The sequence below is a fragment of the Schistocerca americana genome, chromosome 8 (genome assembly GCF_021461395.2).
Source record: "Schistocerca americana isolate TAMUIC-IGC-003095 chromosome 8, iqSchAmer2.1, whole genome shotgun sequence".
Classification (NCBI taxonomy): Eukaryota; Metazoa; Arthropoda; class Insecta; order Orthoptera; family Acrididae; genus Schistocerca; species Schistocerca americana.
Genome location: NC_060126.1, coordinates 109,720,544 through 109,742,284, shown reverse-complemented (window position 1 = coordinate 109,742,284; position 21,741 = coordinate 109,720,544). Strand labels below are relative to the sequence as shown.

Sequence of the window (21,741 nt, the reverse complement as noted above, 5' to 3'; positions counted from 1 at the left end):
GAATGTGCAGACTATACTCTGCTACAAATTCCTAGACACCTAAGGATAAGCTTTAAGTCCAAGATTTGCTGTAGCCTGGTCTGAATTTTGCACTACATTCTTCAATTTTTTTGTTCTTGTTTTCTGTACTCTTATCGAGAGGATGCTGAGAAAGAATTTTGTATGCAACTGATATTAGTGGGGTTCCCCTGTAGTTATATACATCTGTTCTGTCTCCCTTCTTGTGTAACAGATGAATTAATACATTTTTCCAATCTTCTGGAATTTGTTCTGTCTGCAAAAGTCTTGCATGATTTTGGTGATTCCTTTTATGGTGTCTGAGCCCACTGACCTGAGGATTTCTGCTATGATTTCATCTTCCCTCAATGCTTTATTGTTTCTAAGTCTTTTGATGTGTCTAGCTATTTCTTCTTCATCTGTCATGATGAATTTCAATTAATGTCCTCAGGTTCTTGTGGTGGGAATCTTAGTATTGATTCTGGGCAGTACACTCATGCTCATAAATTAAGGATAATGCTGATACATCGTGAAGCAATGCTCTGGTGGGCAGTTTGCACGTTTAAATCACCTAGGGGTATGACCGTGCTGTGCATTTGACCTGCAGTCGTCACACGGTGGCGCTGGCAGCAGTCCACATACGCAGAGGTGTGTTGGTGCATGTCAGAGTACGATGCAGCGAGTAAGTGTGCAGAAGTTTTCAGACATGCTAATGGTGACTCAGAGAACACATATTGATGACGTTATGGGGGGTAGAATAGTAGGGTGACTGGAGGCTGGTCAAACACAGCAGGTCATAGCCAGGCCCTCCATGTGGCACAAAGTGAGATCTCAAGATTATGGCAACAATTCCAGCAGACAGGAAACATGTCCAGGCACTACAGTATGGGACGTCCAAAGTGTACACCACCACAAGAAGACCGATATCTCACCATTACTGCCTCCAGACAGCCACAGAGTACTGCAGGTAGCCTTGCTCGGGACCTTACTGCAGCCACTGGAACAGTTGTCTCCAGACACAGTCTACAGACAACTGAACAGACATGGTTTTTTTGCCCGGAGACCTGCAAGGTGCATTCCACTGGCCCCTGGTCACAGGAGAGCCCGTAAAGCCTGGTGTCAAGAACACAGTACATGGTGATTGGAACAGTGATCCCAGGTTATGTTCATGGATCAGTCCAGGTATAGTCTGAACTGTGATTCTCACCAGGTTTTCTTCTGGCATGAAACAGGAACCAGATACCAGCCCCTCAATGTCCTTGAAAGGGACCTGTATGGAGGTCGTGGTTTGATGGTGTGGAGTGGGATTATGACTGGTACACGTACACCCCTGCATGTCTTTGACAGAAGAACTGTACCAGGTCAGGTGTATCGGGACATCATTTTGCACCAGTATGTCTGCCTTTTCAGGCGTGCATTGGGTTCCACCTTCCTCCTGATGGATGATAACACATGGCCCCACCAAGCTGCCATTGTGGAGGAGTACCTTGAAATAGAAGATATCAGGTGAATGGAGTGGCCTGCCTGTTCTCCAGATCTAAATCCCATCGAGCATGTCTGGGATGCTCTCGGTCGACATACAGCTGCACGTCTTCACACCCCTAGGACACTTCAGGAGCACCGACAGGCACTGATGCAAGAATGGGACACTACTCCCCAGCAGCTGCTCGACCACCTGATCCAGAGTATGCGAACCCTTTCTGCAGCCTGTGTACGTGTGCATGGTGATCGTATCCCACATTGATGTCAGGGTACATGCGCAGGAAACAGTGGCATTTTGTAGCACATGGTTTCGGGATTGTTTTCTCAACTTATCACCAATAACGTGGACTTACATATCTGTGTCGTGTGTGTTCCCTATGTGCCTATGCTATTAGCGCCAGTTTTGTGTGGTGCCACATTGTGCAGCACCACATTCTGCAATTATCCTTAATTTATGAGCATGAGTGTAGTTCTTTGAAATATCTTGCATGTTCCTTGCTCTTTTCTTGACTATTTAGAACCAACTGTCCATATTCTTTCTTGGAGCACAGACTTTGTGGTTGATATCCTGTGACTTCATGTCCAAAGTTCTTATAGAAATTTGTGTTGTTTCTTTCAAAGTTTCTCTCTGTTTTGCAGAGTTCAACTAACCTCTATCCAATCTAGCTGGTTCATTTCTGTGCTGGGAAGTTTTCAACTGTTTACCTGTACTTACCTTCTGTGCTTAGCTGTGCACTGATATAGTGTAGTAGGATTCTGACAGAGTTCTTTGGAATTTTTGATACTATTTCTTTTAGTGTACGTCCTGATTTCTCCACCTTTTCACAGTTGGTTTAATTTTCAACATTGACTGGCATGTTGTTTTATTTACAAACTTCAGGCTGACCACAATTAGTCTGTTGTTTACAGTCACATCTGTTATGGAGGTGAATTTGTCTCTCTCTTGACAGCAAAAGTGACCCATAAAAGTGCTGTCTATTTTACTTTTGAAAATTCTAAAAATCCACTGCATTTTTGTCAGCTGGTGTCGTTTCTTAGAGTGCCAGTATTTGTATTTTTTCTTGTTTAGGGTTTGCTCTAGGTCTTGCAACTTTCTCACTCATAATGAACTATATATATTTAGTGTGTTGCAAAAGGTTTTGGTGTTTGGATGGAGATGGTCAGAGAACTCCATTTGTGTGTCAATGCAGAGGCCCCAGAATTTGATCATCTGATTATACTGTTCTTGACAGCAGTTGATTGATTATCACCTGGGGTAGGGAGTTGTTTCCTACCATGCCTCATGGTACTTGACTATCTCAAGTGTTGGACCAAAATACAGTTTTTAGAACTGAGGTGTTAATTCCAGAACAAGAACTCCAGTCACACCTCTGGTGATCAGATACTGATCACTTTACCATTTGCTTCAAGTCAGATGCAGAGTGGATTTCACAGCACATCTCTTCTGCCAACTCTGACACACTGACGGCCTTCATCGCCCCTTCCGTGCCACCCAACATCCCACACTGCAGACTAGTTCACTTCTCATCTCCTCTTACAAGGCAGCAAGCTAAGCTTCCTTGTTTTATCATCTAGATCACTGGGCACTGACTCACCCCACCATGACAAAGCCTGGTCCCAACCTGTATCTTTATTATTATTATTGTTATTGTCATTATTATTATTATTATTATTATTATTATTTCTTTACTTTCTCAGACGTTAAGTCTGGTTAAAAATGGGACGTGACGCGGACCTTGATCAAGCGTCACTTCCTTTTAACTGTACGGTATATGTTATATTGCATTTAGGAACTTTCGGGTAATTGAACATGTATCAATAATTACGGATTTCTGTAATTGTATATATAAGTTTGGATGTAGCTGTATTGTATTGATGTAATGGTGGATATTGTGTGGTATGACTCCTGTAGTTGATAGTATGATTGGTATGATGTCAACTTTATTCTGATGCCACATGTTCTTGACTTCCTCAGCCAGTTGGATGTATTTTTCAATTTTTTCTCCCGTTTTCTTTTGTACATTTGTTGTATTGGGTATGGATATTTCGATTAGTTGTGTTAATTTCTTCTTTTTATTGGTGAGTATGATGTCAGGTTTGTTATGTGGTGTTGTTTTATCTGTTGTAATGGTTCTGTTCCAGTATAATTTGTATTCATCATTCTCCAGTACATTTTGTGGTGCATACTTGTATGTGGGAACATGTTGTTTTATAAGTTTATGTTGTAAGGCAAGCTGTTGATGTATTATTCTTGCTACATTGTCATGTCTTCTGGGGTATTCTGTATTTGCTAGTATTGTACATCCACTTGTGATGTGATCTACTGTTTCTATTTGTTGTTTGCAAAGTCTGCATTTATCTGTTGTGGTATTGGGATCTTTAATAATATGCTTGGTGTAATATCTGGTGTTTATTGTTTGATCCTGTATTGCAATCATGAATCCTTCCGTCTCACTGTATATATTGCCTTTTCTTAGCCATGTGTTGGATGCATCTTGATCGATGTGTGGCTGTGTTAGATGATACAGGTGCTTGCCATGCAGTGTTTTCTTTTTCCAATTTACTTTCTTCGTATCTGCTGATGTTACATGATCTAAAGGGTTGTAAAGGTGGTTATGAAATTGCAGTGGTGTAGCCGATGTATTTATATGAGTGATTGCTTTGTGTATTTTGCTAGTTTCTGCTCGTTCTAGAAAGAATTTTCTTAAATTGTCTACCTGTCCATAATGTAGGTTTTTTATGTCGATGAATCCCCTTCCTCCTTCCTTTCTGCTTAATGTGAATCTTTCTGTTGCTGAATGTATGTGATGTATTCTATATTTGTGGCATTGTGAACGTGTAAGTGTATTGAGTGCTTCTAGGTCTGTGTTACTCCATTTCACTACTCCAAATGAGTAGGTCAATATTGGTATAGCGCAAGTATTTATAGCTTTTGTCTTGTTTCTTGCTGTCAATTCTGTTTTCAGTATTTTTGTTAGCCTTTGTCTATATTTTTCTTTTAGTTCTTCTTTAATATTTGTATTATCTATTCCTATTTTTTGTCTGTATCCTAGATATTTATAGGCATCTGTTTTTTCCATCGCTTCTATGGAGTCACTGTGGTTATTCAATATGTAATCTTCTTGTTTAGTGTGTTTTCCCTTGACTATGCTATTTTTCTTACATTTGTCTGTTCCAAAAGCCATATTTATATCATTGCTGAATACTTCTGTTATCTTTAGTAATTGGTTGAGTTGTTGATTGGTTGCTGCCAGTAGTTTTAGATCATCCATGTATAGCAAATCTGTGATTTTGTGCGGGTATGTTCCAGTAATATTATATCCATAATTTGTATTATTTAGCATGTTGGATAGTGGGTTCAGAGCAAGACAGAACCAGAAAGGACTTAATGAGTCTCCTTGGTATATTCCACGCTTAATCTGTATTGGCTGTGATGTGATGTTATCTGAATTTGTTTGAATATTAAGTGTGATTTTCCAGTTTTTCATTACTATGTTTAGAAACTGTATCAATTTAGGATCTACTTTGTATATTTCCAATATCTGTAGTAACCATGAGTGGGGTACACTATCAAAGGCTTTTTGGTAATCAATGTATGCGTAGTGTAGCGACCTTTGTTTAGTTTTAGCTTGATATGTCACCTCTGTATCTATTATCAGTTGCTCTTTACATCCTCGTGCTCCTTTGCAGCAGCCTTTTTGTTCTTCATTTATAATTTTGTTCTGTGTTGTATGTGTCATTAATTTCTGTGTAATGACTGAAGTTAATATTTTGTAGATTGTTGGTAGGCATGTTATGGGGCGATATTTAGCTGGATTTGCTGTGTCTGCTTGATCTTTAGGTTTCAGATAGGTTATTCCATGTGCAAGTGTATCAGGGAATGTGTATGGGTCTGCAATGTAACTGTTAAATAATTTAGTTAGATGTGAATGTGTTGAGGTGAACTTCTTTAGCCAGTAATTTGCTATTTTATCATTTCCAGGGGCTTTCCAATTGTGTGTAGAATTAATTGCTCGGGTGACTTCATGTTGCAAAATTATCACTTCAGGCATTTGTGGTATCATCTTGTATGTGTCTGTTTCTGCTTGTATCCACCGTGCATGCCTGTTATGTTGTACCGGGTTTGACCATATGTTGCTCCAGAAGTGTTCCATGTCTGTTATGTTTGGTGGATTGTCTATTTTAATGTGTGTGTTATCTATTGTTTGGTAAAATCTCTTTTGGTTTGTGTTGAATGTTTGGTTTTGTTTCCTTCTATTTTCACTTTTTTTGTATCTTCTAAGTCATTTGGCCAATGCTTGTAATTTCTGCTTCTTTTCATCTAATTGCTCTATTGCTTCTTGTTGTGAGATTTTACCTAACCTTTTTCGTTTTTTTTCCGAGATTTCATTTCTTATAAATTGTGTTAGCTGTCCGATGTCTTTTCTCAGTTTTTCTATTCTGATCTGTAGCCTGTGTTGCCATGCTGGTTTTGTGGGTTTCTTCTGTGTATTGGTTTGTTCTGATCTCTGCCTAGTGTGTATATTTAGTGTAGTGAGTGCTCCTATATAAACCAGTAGTTGTAACTCTTCCATAGTTGTATTTTCATTTATTTTGTTGTGTATGATTGTGTTGATGGTTTTTATTGTTGTTTCGACTTGTTGGTTATTTGGCAGTCTATGCAAGAATGGTCTGATGTCTGTATTTGTGTCTTTGTATTCTATACATGTCAGCTGAAATTTCTCTTCTATATCTAACATGTGTGTCTCTTCGTGTTCTATTTGTGCTTGTTCTGGTGGCTGTCTTAAGATTTCGTTTTCCTCTGATTGTTTAATTGATGCGTGTTGGTCTTTGTTTGTTTGCTCTGGGATGTTTGAGTCCATTACTGCATTTTCTTCTTCTTCTGATTGCACATTATTTTGTTCCAGTATTTGTTGTACTTGTTGTTTGATGTTTTCTAATTCTGACTGGGGTATCCTGTTATTTTTTATTATTACACGGATCTGATCAGCTAGTCGTTGTTCTGTTAAAAATTTTAATTGTGATCTGTATCCAGTTGTGTTGGTTCCTAGGTTTGTTGCTTGGTAATAACAGAACATGAGGTGTCGATTAACTTCATCTGACCATCTCATCCTCTGTCTTTGTTTTCCTTCTAGGGTGGTTGCAGGAAGCATATCCTGCAAAACACCTCTATTTGGATTTAAATCATTTTCCAGTTGGCTAGCAGTGTCGTTACCATTGTGGGCGGGCATAGGGTTCAAGCGTCGTCCCCGACCATGACGGCGCTTGTCCGAGGCTTCTTTAGTTCTGTCCTGAACCAAGTAATCACACTAAAAGGGGGGTTAGCCCTATTAGTGGTTTGTTCTTTTCGTCGCCTTTTACGACTGGCAGAACATACCGGAGGCCTATTCTTTTCCCGGGCCTCCACGGGTATTATTATTATTATTATTATTATTATTATTATTATTATTATTATCACCGCCATCATCATCATCATCATATGCATCAGTTACAACATAATTGGTATAAATTTACCCTTATGGTACACATATCTACTGCAGTGGACTGCTACTACTGTCATTTGTTTGGAGTTTCCAATTGGTGCTGAGGCTGCAAATGCAAGCAGTTCACTTCATTGGACACTCCCTACTGATGCTCTGCCCTCATGCATTTGCAGCTCCAGGACTGACTGAAAATGCCAAAGAAATGACCATTAACAGCTGGGGTGGGCTGGGGTGGGTTGGGTGTGTTGGTTTAATGATTAAAAGAACCAAACTAAAAAGTCATCAGCCCTCCTACCTGGAACAGCCAAGTTGACAAAACCACACCCCAAAGAAGGGCCTAGTGCACGAAACCCAAGGAAAGAAAACCCCCAAGGATTACCAAAGTCCTACCAAAACTCAACAAAGCCTACAGAAAGGAACAAGAAAGATGAAAAAGGGGGGGGGGGGGGGGGGGGGGAAGAGGAAGAAATGTGGGTTAGGTGCCCTGTCTATGGTGCAACCGGAGGCCACCAAAGGCAGAAAGTGCAATGGGGGACATACTCCACCCTCTTACCAGGGGCACCCCACCCAACAATACCTAGAAAAGATTAGTAACATGGACAGGGTGAGAAAAGCACAGGACAACAGAGGAAGAGCACCGAGACAAACAGAACATGTGTGAAGGGGGAAGAAGAGCAAAAGAGCGGGTAGGGCGACGGTTGGGGCTGACCACCAAGCACAGACGGTCGCTGCCTGTCCAGGACACAGGGGGGCAACAAGGTGTCCTGCAACCCCTTGGAGACAGTGGTAAAAACCCTCTTCATGAATAAACTGTAAAGCCAGGTCATCTGCTGAGCACCATGGGTAGCAACTCAGAAAGATTCAGAGTCTGCCACAAGGCAGCTAGCTTAGGACAGCCCAGCAAGGACAGATCCTCGTCTGGAGGAGATGACCAGGCACCAAGCTGTTTTAAGGCCAACAGGCAGTGAAAAGATGGAAGCCATTTGCAGTGCTGGAGGGCACGGCAGTGGCCTGTAAAAGCCACAGCAGTTTCAGGGGTCCATCAAGGGGCAGTCTTCCATCATGGAGGAATTGCTGAAGCAGCTGCCAAAAGGATGGCATTGGTCAAATTCCTTGTAGACTCATCAATGCTGGCATGTGGTGAAGTTGTTGGGATGGCACCTGAGGAAAAAACATCCCAATCCATATTAGTTAAGTTCCACCTGGGAGGGCATCCAGGCAAGCGATGCTGGACAAAAGACAAGCTGACTGATGGCACACAAATCATCATGCCAAATTTAAAAGAATGCAAAACCCTCAAGATCGTCAAAGTCTTACAGAAGCTCGAAATGTAGTGTGAACGTCAACGTGATATGCTTTTAATATTTTCCACAATGAAACTCTGTCTCGAAATCTGGCAGAAAATCCTACGGGATTTTTATCATATGTAAAGCAGACCAGTAGAAAGACACAATCAATACCTTTACTGCGCAATAACAATAAGGAGAGTTATTCCTCGAAATTCCTTTGCAAAGAAGACAAAGTAAAAATACTAGAATTCGAATGAAGAACAATTGCCAACTTGAGTAACTTCGAAGTAGATATCCCCATTGTAGCAAAGCAGCTTAAATCACTTAATAAAGGCAAGACCACTGGTCCTGATTGTATACCAGTCAGGTTCCTCTCAGAGCAGGCTGATACAATAGCTCCATATTTAGCAATCATATACAACCAATCACTCGTTGAAAAATCCGTAGGTAAAGACGGCAAACTTGTACATATCACACCAATACCCAAGAAAGGAAATAAGATTCGTCTGCTGAATTACACACCCATATCGAAAATGTTAATTTGCAGTAAGATTTTGAACAAACATTGTGCCTGAATATTATGAGTTATCTCAAAGAAAATGATTTATTGACAAACCGCCAACACAGATTAAAAAAATACTGTTCTTGCGAAACAGAATTAGCTCTTCATTCTCATGAAGTAATCAGTGCTACTAACAGAGAATGTCAAATTTATATCATATTTTTAAATTTCCAGATGCTTTTGATGCTGTATCTCACAAGCAATTTCTAATCAAACTGTGTGTCTTTGATGCGAGAGGATTAGAGAATTCTTGTCAGAAAGGTAACAGTTTACAGTAACTAATGGAAAATCATTGAATAAAATAGAAGTAATATCTGGCATTGCCCAAGAAAGTAACAGGCCATCTGCTGTTTCTGATCTACACAAAATGATTTAAGAGAGAATCTGAGTAGCACTCTCGCACAGTTTTCAGACAATGCTGTCATTTACGTTTTATAAAGTCATCAGATGATCAAAACAAATTGCAAAATAATTGACAGAAGATACTGTATGGTATGAAAATCGACAACTGATTCTAAATCACGAAAAGTGTGAAGTCATCCACATGAGTACTAAAATACAAATGGCCACTGCTTCCAGTGCAATATGAACAGAAACCAAGAAGCTAACAATGTCTGTGTGTGTCAACGTAAAGACACCATCAGAGGCTTGCAAAGGGTTGACCCACTTCCCAGCATAAGGCTTGGAAACCATGAAGAGACAGCAAATGAGTATCCACAAAAATGAGATTCTTGTAATCAGGGTGTATACGTGGAAAAGAATAAAAAATTTCCGGGTTTTTACTGGTTTTACTGGCTAAAAACACATGTTCTCCCAGGTGAAAACACACTCTTTCTGTGTTAAGTGCCAGTACATTTTCCCTTGAAACTGTAAAACTTATCAATCCTTTGAATGTTTATGGTTTTATACACGGGTGTAGAATCTCCCGGCACTTAGGAAATGAAACTCAGGGGAAAAAAATACATATTGGAAAGATCTCCAATATGCAGCAACACGTACACTGCATATTTTCATATTACAAAAGTATAAATTCAAATTCCACCAAACACCGCATGTTACTTTCCGAAGTATTGAAATCGAGATTGTGATTCGCTTTTGTAAGCCAGTCATAGCTCATGCCACGTGATCTCGCCAGCCGATTACAGCGGATATTCAGAGCGTAGGACACATGATGTAGTCAGCCAATAGCAACATCACTGTTACGTAGCGCGAGTACACAAAGCAGGAAAAGTTAATGGTTTAAATTAATATACATAGTGCTGCTACAATAAAATCAAAGCTTTCACATATAATGTTGGTCTCTAAGGTTAATAAGCTGCAAGAGAAGCTAACCTTTCACATATAATGTTGAACTTCTTTGCGGGTGTTACACTTCAACATATCTCACACAAATGTGTCAGTAACAGTTTGAATAATGACATAAATGTCTGATCTTCTGGGCTTGAAATTCTTCTAAATGGCTCATCATCAAAGAGTTGATTTTTAAATGAGAGTCAAATGCTCTGTGAGTTAAGAAATTCATCATACATTCTTGCACATAGTTCAACTTCCGTAAAAGGAAATTTACTTTGAAAGTAATGCTTTTCAAACCACCATTCGCAATATTTTCCCGCAACCTGTTAGAAATAGGTTCCTTTCAGCAGCTGCCAGAGAGTGCCAGATAACAGGCATCACTGCGCATGCGCAGCTGCAATGGTGTAGGCTGCCCGTATGTTCGTACATGAAAAACATTAAAAGATCTTACACTATGTCATAAAAGAAACAAGACATCAGAGGATACTACAAGACTCCAAAAACCAACAGGGATGTGTTTCAAAATCATATGAATAATCGACAGACCAACATGCGCTGGATACTAGGTGCTTTTTTCCTCAAGAATATGAATTTGGTGACCCCTCTCCCGGGAACAGATACCCCAGTTTGCCCCACATCATCTTGCATCTTGCTGCTCGGTGCTACTGCTTATACAGCTAACAGCCACACTTCTGTATCCAGAAGTGGGAGAAGGTACTACACATGCGTGACTCAACTGCGCATGCGCATGAGCCCACTCATAACTGCTCACACAAATATAATATAAACAGTTGTGACGTTACGGTCATCGGAGGCAATTTGTTGTTATGAAGCATTGCACAGTCTTGCTAAAGCCTTTGAAACATTTTGCTGCTCGCACCCACTTGTATGATCAGTGTGTTTTTTGTTGTATATGGAGTATTTCCTTTACAACTTAAGTTTTATTTTCATTGTTCGTCTCTCGTTCATGTTTTGTTGCTGCAGTATTATTCTGTGGTAGCGGGATACAGTAACATCCTTTGTTAGAGTATTGTTTCTTACCAGTCAAAACTACAAAAATCAGCCAAAATTTAACTGAAAACCAACACAAAAAATTCCCAGAATTCTAAGAAATTCCCGGGTTTCTCCTGGTTTTCTCCACAATGAAGCACAAAGGGAAGCTGCTGACCAACTAGTAGAAGAGGTTCTAATTGGTAGGGAGCCAAAATGCATAAGTGACTCAGCTTCACCAAATTTATCTTTGATATGTTCAAGAAAAAAAGAGTGATATGGTAGAGGCAAACGTCTTTCTTTTTGTCCAGGAAAAAAACAAGTAATGGAAAAGGCTTTCACCCCAAGCCAACGAGCTGGCCCCCTCCCAGTGGCTGGCCACAGTAAGGAAGACCGAAGAAGAAAAAGTAGAAGCACAGAGAGAACAGTGTCTGTCTGAAGCAATAGTCACGGAAGCGTGGCCAGAAGTACGCAGTTTTGCATGCTTCAGGTGCAGAGCACTTGCCCTGCTACAACCCACCCTGTTCAGGGGCTCACCCTGTGGGTGCCTCCCAGCTGTGGCAAGGGCCCCTGGCATCGCGGTTGTTGCCAGGATTTCCAATGGCCAAAAATCATGACCAACCACTCCTAGGCATACATGAGGTGATGGCAGCTCAGGTACCACAACTTCGATCCCTATGTTGTCAGAGGGCTGATGCAGATGGGTACATAAAAGCCCTACCACACGGACTGGCTACAAGTGCTCGTGACCTAGAGAGTGAGGGGGGTGGGACCTACACAAGGGGTGAGGGGAGGAGAGGAACCAATGCCGGAGAGGCTGCAGAGGCAGTTATAAATGGTTCAAATGGCTCTGAGCACTATGGGACTTAAATCTCAGGTCATCAGTCCCCTAGAACTTAGAACTACTTCAACCTAACTAACCTAAGGACGTCACACACATCCATGCCTGAGGTAGGACTCAAACCTGCGACCATAGCAGTTGCGCGGTTCCGGACTGAAGTGCCTAGAACCGCTCGGCCACCACGGCTGGCAGAGGTAGTTCTTCCCTAATTGGTTCACAATACGGGAATAATTTAGAATGAGAGGTCAACCCCCAATGGCAACCAGAAAAAAAAGGGGGAAGAGTAGACCAGGGCAGGAGGAAAAGGAGCTAGGATGGGTAGGAGTGGTTATGGGGAAGGGAATGTAGCCTGGGAGAGAAGAAAGCTGCAATAGCTCAGGGCCTGTGCACATCACAAACATAATCACAAGAGAGCTGTGGGCCCCTGGGGTGGGGAAGGGGGCGGGTGGGATGCAACAGGGGCCCTGTCATCTTGGAACACAGTAACACCATTGCGCAACAAACATTGTACATGGGATGTACCTGATCAATCAGAATGGTCACATAATCATTCGCAGTAATGTGCCCTTGAAGAGTAACCATGGGGCCAATGGAATACCACAACATGACTGCCCAAATCATCTTTGAGCGTCCAACATGTTTTGTTCTTGGCATGTAAGCTCAGTCAAAGTTGGAAACAGTGCTAATCAAGACTCATCCAGCCAAATGACATTCTGCCATTGCTCCATAGCCCAGGATTAATGGCTCTAGCACCAACTTCCTGTAGCTGGTTTTGGAATTCCAGCTCACCCTGCAATTCCCAGCTTATAGAGCTCCTTTCATATTTTGATGCTGAGGAGGTTTACAAATGTGGCATTCAGTTCTGCAGTGACTTTTGTAGTTGTTGTCCTCGTATTTTCATCACAATCCTCTTCAATGAGTATCCATCATGATCATGGTCACTCAATACACACTTTTGTCCACATTGTGACTTAGTGGATTACATTTTTCTGCTTTCCCTGCATGCAGCATAATTCTTCAATATGTTGCCTCTTGAAACAACTAACACTTTGGCTACCTTGATTACAGAAGCAGACACCATTTGAGCACCAATAATTTGCCCATGTTTTGATTCACTTAGCACTGACATAATGCACTCACAACTATGCAGAACACCGTTTTGACTACGGCTGACACTTAGAATGTATTAAGGATATTTGGCCAGGTGCCATCTGTGATCAAATACATCAGTGCAAGATGCAGTCATGGCTACCATCTGCACTTATGTTCAGGCATATGTTTCTCTAGTAGTTTCCATATTTTTGGCAAACTCCTGTACCTGCATTGAAATGAACTTAACTTTCTTTAGACAAGCTGTGTGGAACCAAAATGATGTGTAACATTCTGATGCAGAGTATACCAACACACGGGATGCTCCATGGAGAACTTATGTTTTTTCTCCCCATGTTTTACCTGTCAGCTTTCCCACAAGGTGCTCTCATGTTTGTAATTTCTTGGCCGTGTTGGACAGGTAATTATAATGTCAGCATTCTGTCAAGGTGACGCCAAGGTATTCTGGCTTATTGTATTTGACTATGCCAAGAGGGCAGACCATGGACTGATGTTTGCTGATGCTAGACACGTAGTTTATTTATTTTTGTCTTTACTGAACAAATATTAAAATAGACATCGAAAATTCTACAATTCTTAAGTTTTGCATCACATTTAATAGTCTCATTTTATAGCTAGAATTCTACTTCATATTTAAGTGTTTTACATCACATTTAATCTTTTAATATTCATGGCTAACTGTTAAATTGATGTGGTGCACTTGGAACTGATGAAGTGTGTTTAACTATACACTTAAACAATTTGAGGAATACACAATAATGAAGTTTGTTTCCTTCGGAGATTAATTGGAAAGATGAAAAAGACACACTTCTGTTTTAGAAACATTGCATCTATGTCACCATGTCTTAAAACAGTTGTATAGTTTATTGATACTCTTGGGTAGCTGTTCTTCGTGTTAAGAAAGATATTGACTCTGATGTGAAATAGGAAGGTCATCTGCATATAGGAATTACCAGCTGACCAAGTTCGTCAGATCAGCTGTGTAGAGACTGAACAACACAGGAGCTGGAATGAAGCCCTGAGCCAAGCCATCATGCGTACATGCAACCCGTTGTTCTTTCCACCTTCGTGTACTTTAAACCACTGATTGCCCAGCATGTTGCTTAGGATATTTCATAAGAGTTTTACATGGTGGTATTTTCAGAAATGTCAGTATTAGATCCTTGTGCCACACAGTATCAAAAGCTGGTGACAGATCAACAAAATCTACCCTATACTTGAGTTTTTTCTGGTAGACATTTTTTGCACACACTGTCAAGGAGAGCACTTACCCACAGCAGCTTCTAAGAGGTCTAAATCCAGCTTGTTCAAATGATCAGAGAATTAATTTGGTCTTGTATTATTTCCAGGAGGTTGTAAGAATAGATAAGTAGAGATGCTGTGTGAAAGTCCTCTGCAGCTGTTCCTTCTGTTCCTCTCTTAAATTTTTCTAGTAATGTTCCTGTGCAAAGAGTTTCACGAAAAACATGAACTAGTCATTTTTGCGTTGTGGCTCCACTGTGCATAAGAAATTCAGGGTAGAGCACATCTGAACTTGCAGCTTTTCTACATTTTGATTGCTGCTGTCACTCTCTGCATGAATAAATGGATATTTCCAATTAGGGCTATTCTAGCATATGGTGTTTCAGATGCAATTCCAACATCAAACACTAAATATACACCAACATAATATGTATAATACTTCTCAGAGACAATCTGAAAACATGCTCAGAATTTGCCAACCTGTATTGTGATCACATTCTACATCATGGAACATTTCTCACTCATTTCCACAAGTAGTTTGTGCATCTAAACACTAGAAAGTGATTTAAATCACTTATTCCTTTAATGAGTAGCATCACAATCAGCAAGTCACTTAGTGCAAGAGACTAAGTAGAAACACAAATTTCCCACTACTCTCAGCATTATCATTACATCAGTAAAAAGCAACTCTCATAAAACCATTATCATGAGATAAAATTAAGTGTATTCTCATTGTGAGCTTCTATGTCATCTCACGGATTGTCAGGTGATAATAATACAACTATGAATTGGTTAATTTTTACCTTATAGAAACCACTGCAATAATCATAATACAACACCAGAATGTAACAAATTATTGCAGTCCTATTACTCTTTACCTTCAGATCCTCAATATTGTAAAAAAAATTATCTTTTTACCACTTACCATGATGAATTGCTCATGTGTTGTGGAGGCCCTTGCTTCACTTCCTTCTTTCGCATTTGCTTTATTTGATGCTTCTGTTATCAATGTGTGCACAATACTTTTCTGCTTGAATACATTTTGAGAGAGATATTAATTATTCTGCTGTATCAAAAGGAAAATTCACTTGAAAAAACTGAAATTGCAGGGAGCCTGAAAGGCCGGCCAGTATTTACCTTATGAGATGAAATTCCAAGCAAGCACCCTACTGCTAATAGGCATATTTAAAAAAAATTGTTTGCAACTGAACTTATTTAGCTGATGAGTTGGCTTTCTTCTTCTTCTCCTTCTTGTCACAAAATCTTGTCATCTTCTAACTGAAGTTTCTCTCTCCTTTTTTTATCCAGGTTCTGTGGCTTTCACTTATCTGAAAAGTGATGTTTCTTGGCTACAGCATCTCCAGTTTCAAGCACTCAACTATTATTAACTTTCATTCAAGTACGAATATTGAGAATTCATCTGGTCAACTTGTCAGAATTTAATCTGAAAATGTGACAGACTTTAATGGCCTCTTCCTAAAAGTAATAGAATTTTCAATTTTTTGAGGTTTCCTTTCATCCGAATTTCATCTACACCAAAAATTTTCCTTATAACATTTTCCTCTTTCTTTTCTCTGTGAGACTAATTTTTTTGTTATATCTGTTCCCTGTGGCAATGAGACCCTTCCATGTACTGACTTTTTACATATGAGATTCACAGTTCAGTTTCAGTTGCAATTTCATGACATTGTTCTAGTGAGAGAATTGATACTTTCTTATTGGTGGAGAGAACTGTAGTCTGGCAAGAGGAGAAAAAACATGTCTACCAGTGAGCCTCAGAATTCTGCCCTTAAAGGTAATTATTGGGTTGGTGCATAAATTCGTAGCATTTTCCCATAAGTTTAATAAACACAACAGATACACATAATAGAGATTTAATCATCTATAATATATTCTCCTTCACTATTGATAATAGTCTGCCAATACTGCAGTAACATTTCGATAGTATGACTGTAGAAATTACATGGTTCTGAGGGAAAAAGCTTGTCAAGCCATGTTTGGAGAGCATTTTCGCCTGGAAAGGAAGTTCCCTGAAGACAGTTCAATCGACAATGGAAAAGCTGAAAATCTGAGGGTGCAAGATCAGGTGAATAAGGTGTGTGCAGGCTGCTTTCCATCCCAACTCCTGTATAATGTTTTGGTTAGTCTAGCAGAATGCAGGCAGGCATTATCATGGACTTCACACAGCCTTCCTGGTCGTTGTTCTTTAACTGCATCTACAAAACATCTCAGTTGTTGACAATAAATGTCAGCAACGATGGTTACACCTGAGGACAGCAATTCCTAGTACACCACACCATCACTGTTCCACCCGATGCATAACCTTATCTTTTGTGGATGTGCGCAGGTTTTTGTACAGGAAGTTACCACTTTGTTTGGGCTCAAACACTGCTTTCTTTTCTTTACATTAGCTTAAAGACACTGGTTCTCAGCACCAGTAACAATACAGGATAGGAGTGGTCTGTGCTGTTCACGAGCCAACTGATGATGAGCAAGCAGGGATGCATATATGGTAACCCCCGATTTTTGTGATTTTGGCTTAGAGCATGCAGTACCTATACACTCAATTTCTGAACCTTCCCCAGTGCATATAAATGTTGCACAATGCTGCAATGATCACCGTTATCACAGTTCATAGCATCTGCCAGTTGTCAAGTACAGTGATGTGGATCATTGTGGATTACAGTGTTTACACAATCTTCATCGAACCCCCAAAGGTCTTCCTGAATGTCACTATGTCAAAACAATCCTCCTTAAAATGAGAAAACCCATTTCATTGCTGTGCTCCATCCAGTGGTATTATCCCCACACACGGCACAAATGTTTCTGAATGCCTCCACTGGGGTCACCACTCTATGGAAATGTCAGAAGAATATATCACAAAATTTCTGATTTCTCCACCTGGCACGCTATTTTCCAGTGTCCACAGTTCCATGCACTGTTTCCAAATGACAACATTTAAACTCAAACAGCAACAGTGAACTGCACATAAAAATGACAACTGATAAGCTTATAGCCTCCAAAATACCAGAATATCAACATGCAAAACAAAAATCCTATGAACATATGCACAAATCTAATACTTGCCAGCAATTCTGCCTCCCCTTAATTTATTAACATTGTCATCTGAGATATACTGTTGTGTGGTCTGAGGTAGAAGCTAGATTGGGGTTATAGGCTAATGAAGCCAATGGATGTGAATACGAAATCTTGTTTGTTGTCACAGACTCATCTGCAACATGGTCTGAAATCTATGTTAGGTTGGTAGGTGATAAATTTACTTGCTATGAGCAGTGTGCAGCTGCTCAAAATATGAATTTCTATAATTGTGCCTTTAAAGATTATTAATGGCATGTGCTGTGTTAACTCATTTCCTATATGTTCATGCCTATTTACCACAGCAAAGAATTTATTTTCCCTGACAGTGTGATTTGCTTACATCTTAACCTATAGTAATTCTAGGCTGTTATCACACTAGAAATTAATATTTCCTTCCCTCACAACTAAAAGAAACTCAGATCATTAGGACATCACAACCTGCTCTACTCTGCTACCTCATGTCTCACTGTCATTCACGAATGACATTACCAATGTATGCTTCAAAGAAATTGTGTAGATGGATTTTGATAAAATTTTAACATTTTTTTTTAAATAATCATGTGTACCATTAGTGTGAAAAGGTACTCAATATATTTTCCTGTTTGAAAGATAAAAATAAAGAAACCTACATCAAACCCTTTCATTTATTCATTGTGTCCTGTAGATCCTATCAAGAATAGCTTTCAGGGATGTGGAATGAAGTCAAGCTGCAAATACACTGTTTAATACTACTCATGTTTATGACAGATAAATTGAATCAAGTAAATTCAAAAGAAAGCCACTACTTTGAAAAAAGTTACTAACTCCTCACTTCCACTAAACAGCTGCTGTTTATATGCTATTATTAGATTAATGTTTATTTGATAACAATTTTATTTTTCAAGGAAAATATTCATCCACGTCACTAAATACTGAGACCTACTCACAGTACATCAGTGTTTGTGATGCAGCTTCATGATGAACATGCCTACTTACCATATAGGTAAATCACCGAGTCTAAATATTCAGATAATTTGTAGAAACAACAGCTAATCAGATGTATATTTTTATTTTCTTTTCAGTTAGTATAGATTCCCAATTTATGGTTTCGTGATACTAAAAATTTTATTGAATATCTTCCCATCACAGTACATAACTACTATCTAAACCCTAGAATAGGAGGCAAAGTGTACACGAAAATTATTTCTATGTCTTGTATTGTGAATACGTAAATCACTGATCACTGCAAACTAACTTTTTTATCAGCAATAAAAACTGTTAAGGAGTAAATGTATAGTGAAATGCGTGTGCAAATGCTAAGATCTTAATAGAGGCTCCTGTAATATGTACGGCTATCTATTGCTCACTTCTGCTGAATTAACACTATTTACTTTAGGTTTTCTGCCTCAGTAGTGTTTTGATGAAATAAGAACCTTTCATTCTTAAAAATTGTTATAATACACTGTTAATGTTTTGACACTTTTTGAAGTACACACACATTTATTTTGTTGTGATATTCTTCCAGCTGGCAATTTATTATTTACAGTCTTTTACAAAGTCAATACTGTAGATAACTACTACCGTATTTGTGGTGAAGTGAAATTTGCTTCAAGGAAGTTTTAAATTATGTCGTCTATGAAAAAGGCACATTTCTTATATTTTTGGCTGTAAGGTAAGGTCTATGACAAAAAATGCACAGCACAAACATGTTACACTATACGTCTCACCAATCATATCATGTGGATGAACAGAAAAGGATGTCATTTGCCATTTGGACTGTCAATGACGACTGTAACTGCCTCATAGTTTCTTTAGAAAGAAAGGAGTTTGCACGATGAAAAAACAAAAAGCTGTACACCTCAATATAATTTTGTAGTAAAGTTCTGATAGAATGTAAATACTTTTGCATTAAAGGTGACTTATCACTGAAAAGCAAAAGCATTGAGTCATTAACAATGCACATATAAAGAAAGAAAGATCTTGCTAGTTTCCAGTGCAATCGTTTCTTGAGCTAAAGTAAACACACGCGCGCGCGCACACACACACACACACACACACACACACACACACACACACACACAAGAAAAATGTGCATGCACCTGTACCCCAACTGGGCACACAATACTACATTTTGGTACTGTGGTGCAGTTTGTGTTAGGTATGGCGGGTAAAGGGAGAGGGAAGCGAGAGGGAAGGAGAGGGCTGGGTTGAATGGGTAGCGGCTCGGCAGGAGGCAGCCACTATGCCAGCTCAGAATGAGGGAGGGAGGGAGGGATGGCAGGAGCATCGGCTAGACATGAGATGCACTATTGCCAGAGCCAGTGGGGAGTGGGACATAAATTTGGGAGGGAGTGAGAGGAAGGGGAAACTTTCGGGTGGAGGATGTGGGTTATCAGATACAGAGGTCAGAACAATTACGGAGTAAAGGATGTGTTGCAAGGACCACTCCTGCAATCGTGCTGGCCTCAATCTCTGGCAACCCATGTCTCCATACCCTCAACCCAAAAGTTTCCCTTTCCTCTGTCCTGTCACCACCTCCCAAGTTCACTCCCCCAACATCATTACAAGTGAGCAAACCAGCTGCCCCTCGCCTCCCAAACCTCTCTCCCATCCTATCCATCCCAACACAATACCATCCAAGGCCCACCACCTGAAAAAATGCAGCATTGTGCATCTAGCTGGCATTACATAGGGGCATAGGCATATGTATGCCATGTATATGCATGTGTATAAGTGTATGTGAGTGTTTTGTCTGTATTTGAACTGTAGATCAAAAAAAGATTACACTGAAATGTAGCAATTTTTTTCTTTGTGTGTGTGCCTGTTGACAATTCAACAATTACATTTGAAACAATGAAAGTATCTAACATGACTCCAACAGAGTATCCACATTTCGCAATGAACTGCAGAATTAGATCAGTTCTTTAAAATGGAAAGTGAGTTCACTTACTGCAAAGGCACAGTCCTGATCAAGGCTTTGAAGAAAAACATTAAAACAGTACTTTTACCCAATGGTCACCAGGTTCCTTCTGTTCCTGCAGTGTATGCAACAAATACAAAACAAACAAACATAATCGAAATATGAGACATACTGATAGAAGCAGACTATGCAAAACAGTGGTAAGAAAAAAGGAAGGAAGATTATGGTTTACTGCCCCATGGCCAATGATGTCAGTAAGTTGGACCAATCATAAGTTTGTGAGGGTTTTGAAATTACTGTCATATTATTAGTCCTGCAACATGGTTACAGTAAGCACTATTTGAATGGGCTAACTGTGCTATTTGCAAACAATCGAAAGTTCCCAGAAGAGGCAATCATCAACTAGTTGAGTAAAAAAATGTTGTTACTGAACCACTTATGGAAGCACGTTTTGCTTACAATATTACTGGTACGTATAATGGAATTTAAGACCAATTTTGTAAAAACTTCAAATGTCAATGGCTCTACTTTCTCCAACTAACGTCAAAGCTCCCCCCCCCCCCCCCCCCCCCACCTTTTTCGGGAAAGTGAAACACAAGTGTGTTTATTGTTTGAATCCACACCGCGTAAGATCTTGATTTACTTGATTTAGTAGTACGTCATACAAAGAAAAACGTTGTATTAGGCCTTTTTATGGACGGATGGTGGGGAAAGGAATATTACAACGCCTGCGAAGATTGGCTGACATAGAACATGCCGAAAAACTCAACTTCAACAATGAAGTTAGTTAATACACGATTCATTCACCATTTATTATCGTAAACTCACCATCTGTTTATCTTCCGAAACAAGAGCGACAACAGCAGACGCCTTGTAACTTTATGTTTAGCCGGAATGTACGATGGCATTGCCAACCGACTACTGTAAGTGGAACTGCGCCATTCGAGTGTTAATCGGAAATTAATTATATTTAGAGAAAAACATATGCAGCTTATACGGGATTGATCTATAGTGTTTTATCGACTAACGACGATTTTAACGATAAAAATTCCGATAAGGTTTCGTAATAACAACTACTAATAATAATTATTGCATGATGGTAGCCCTGTGGGAAAAATGGATGAAAAACAAATCACGCCGATGGGCGTCTATATTTGAAGTAGTTTGTAATCACAATCGTGTCCTATAGGAAAGGAAACCAGTAGCTGTGTCTTTACAGAACCACCTGAGTGTTTAGTTTATGCAGTAATTACCGAATACGTTGTGTGATAAACTGATCGTCATTTAACCTGTTTACACAACAAATGTATGTTATTATTCTGTACAGTTTTTTATGTTGTATGTTTTACGACGTTAAATCATTTCACATATTTTATTGTAATACTGCGAAGATCATCCGATGTCAATATGTATATATAAGTAACTCAACTTTTTTTATTAAGGCAAATTCATAA

At 39.6% G+C, this 21,741-nt stretch overlaps 1 protein-coding gene across 9 annotated transcripts in view; it reads right to left on the bottom strand.

Annotated features, from left to right (window-relative positions):
* The window catches only part of LOC124545181, a 90,329-nt gene extending 69,095 nt beyond the window's left edge, over positions 1-21,234 (bottom strand). For 6 of the 9 annotated variants that reach the window (XM_047124031.1, XM_047124035.1, XM_047124034.1 and 3 more), the window contains exon 1: positions 21,116-21,234. In XM_047124031.1, coding sequence (XP_046979987.1) covers positions 21,116-21,118 — 3 coding nt within the window. In that variant the 5' untranslated portion in view covers positions 21,119-21,234. Of the gene's footprint in view, positions 1-15,214; positions 15,618-21,115 lie in introns of all 9 variants that reach the window. The other 3 variants (XM_047124032.1, XM_047124038.1, XM_047124033.1) reach the window with 2 other exon arrangements.
* Between the last annotated feature and the right edge of the window lie 507 nt (positions 21,235-21,741).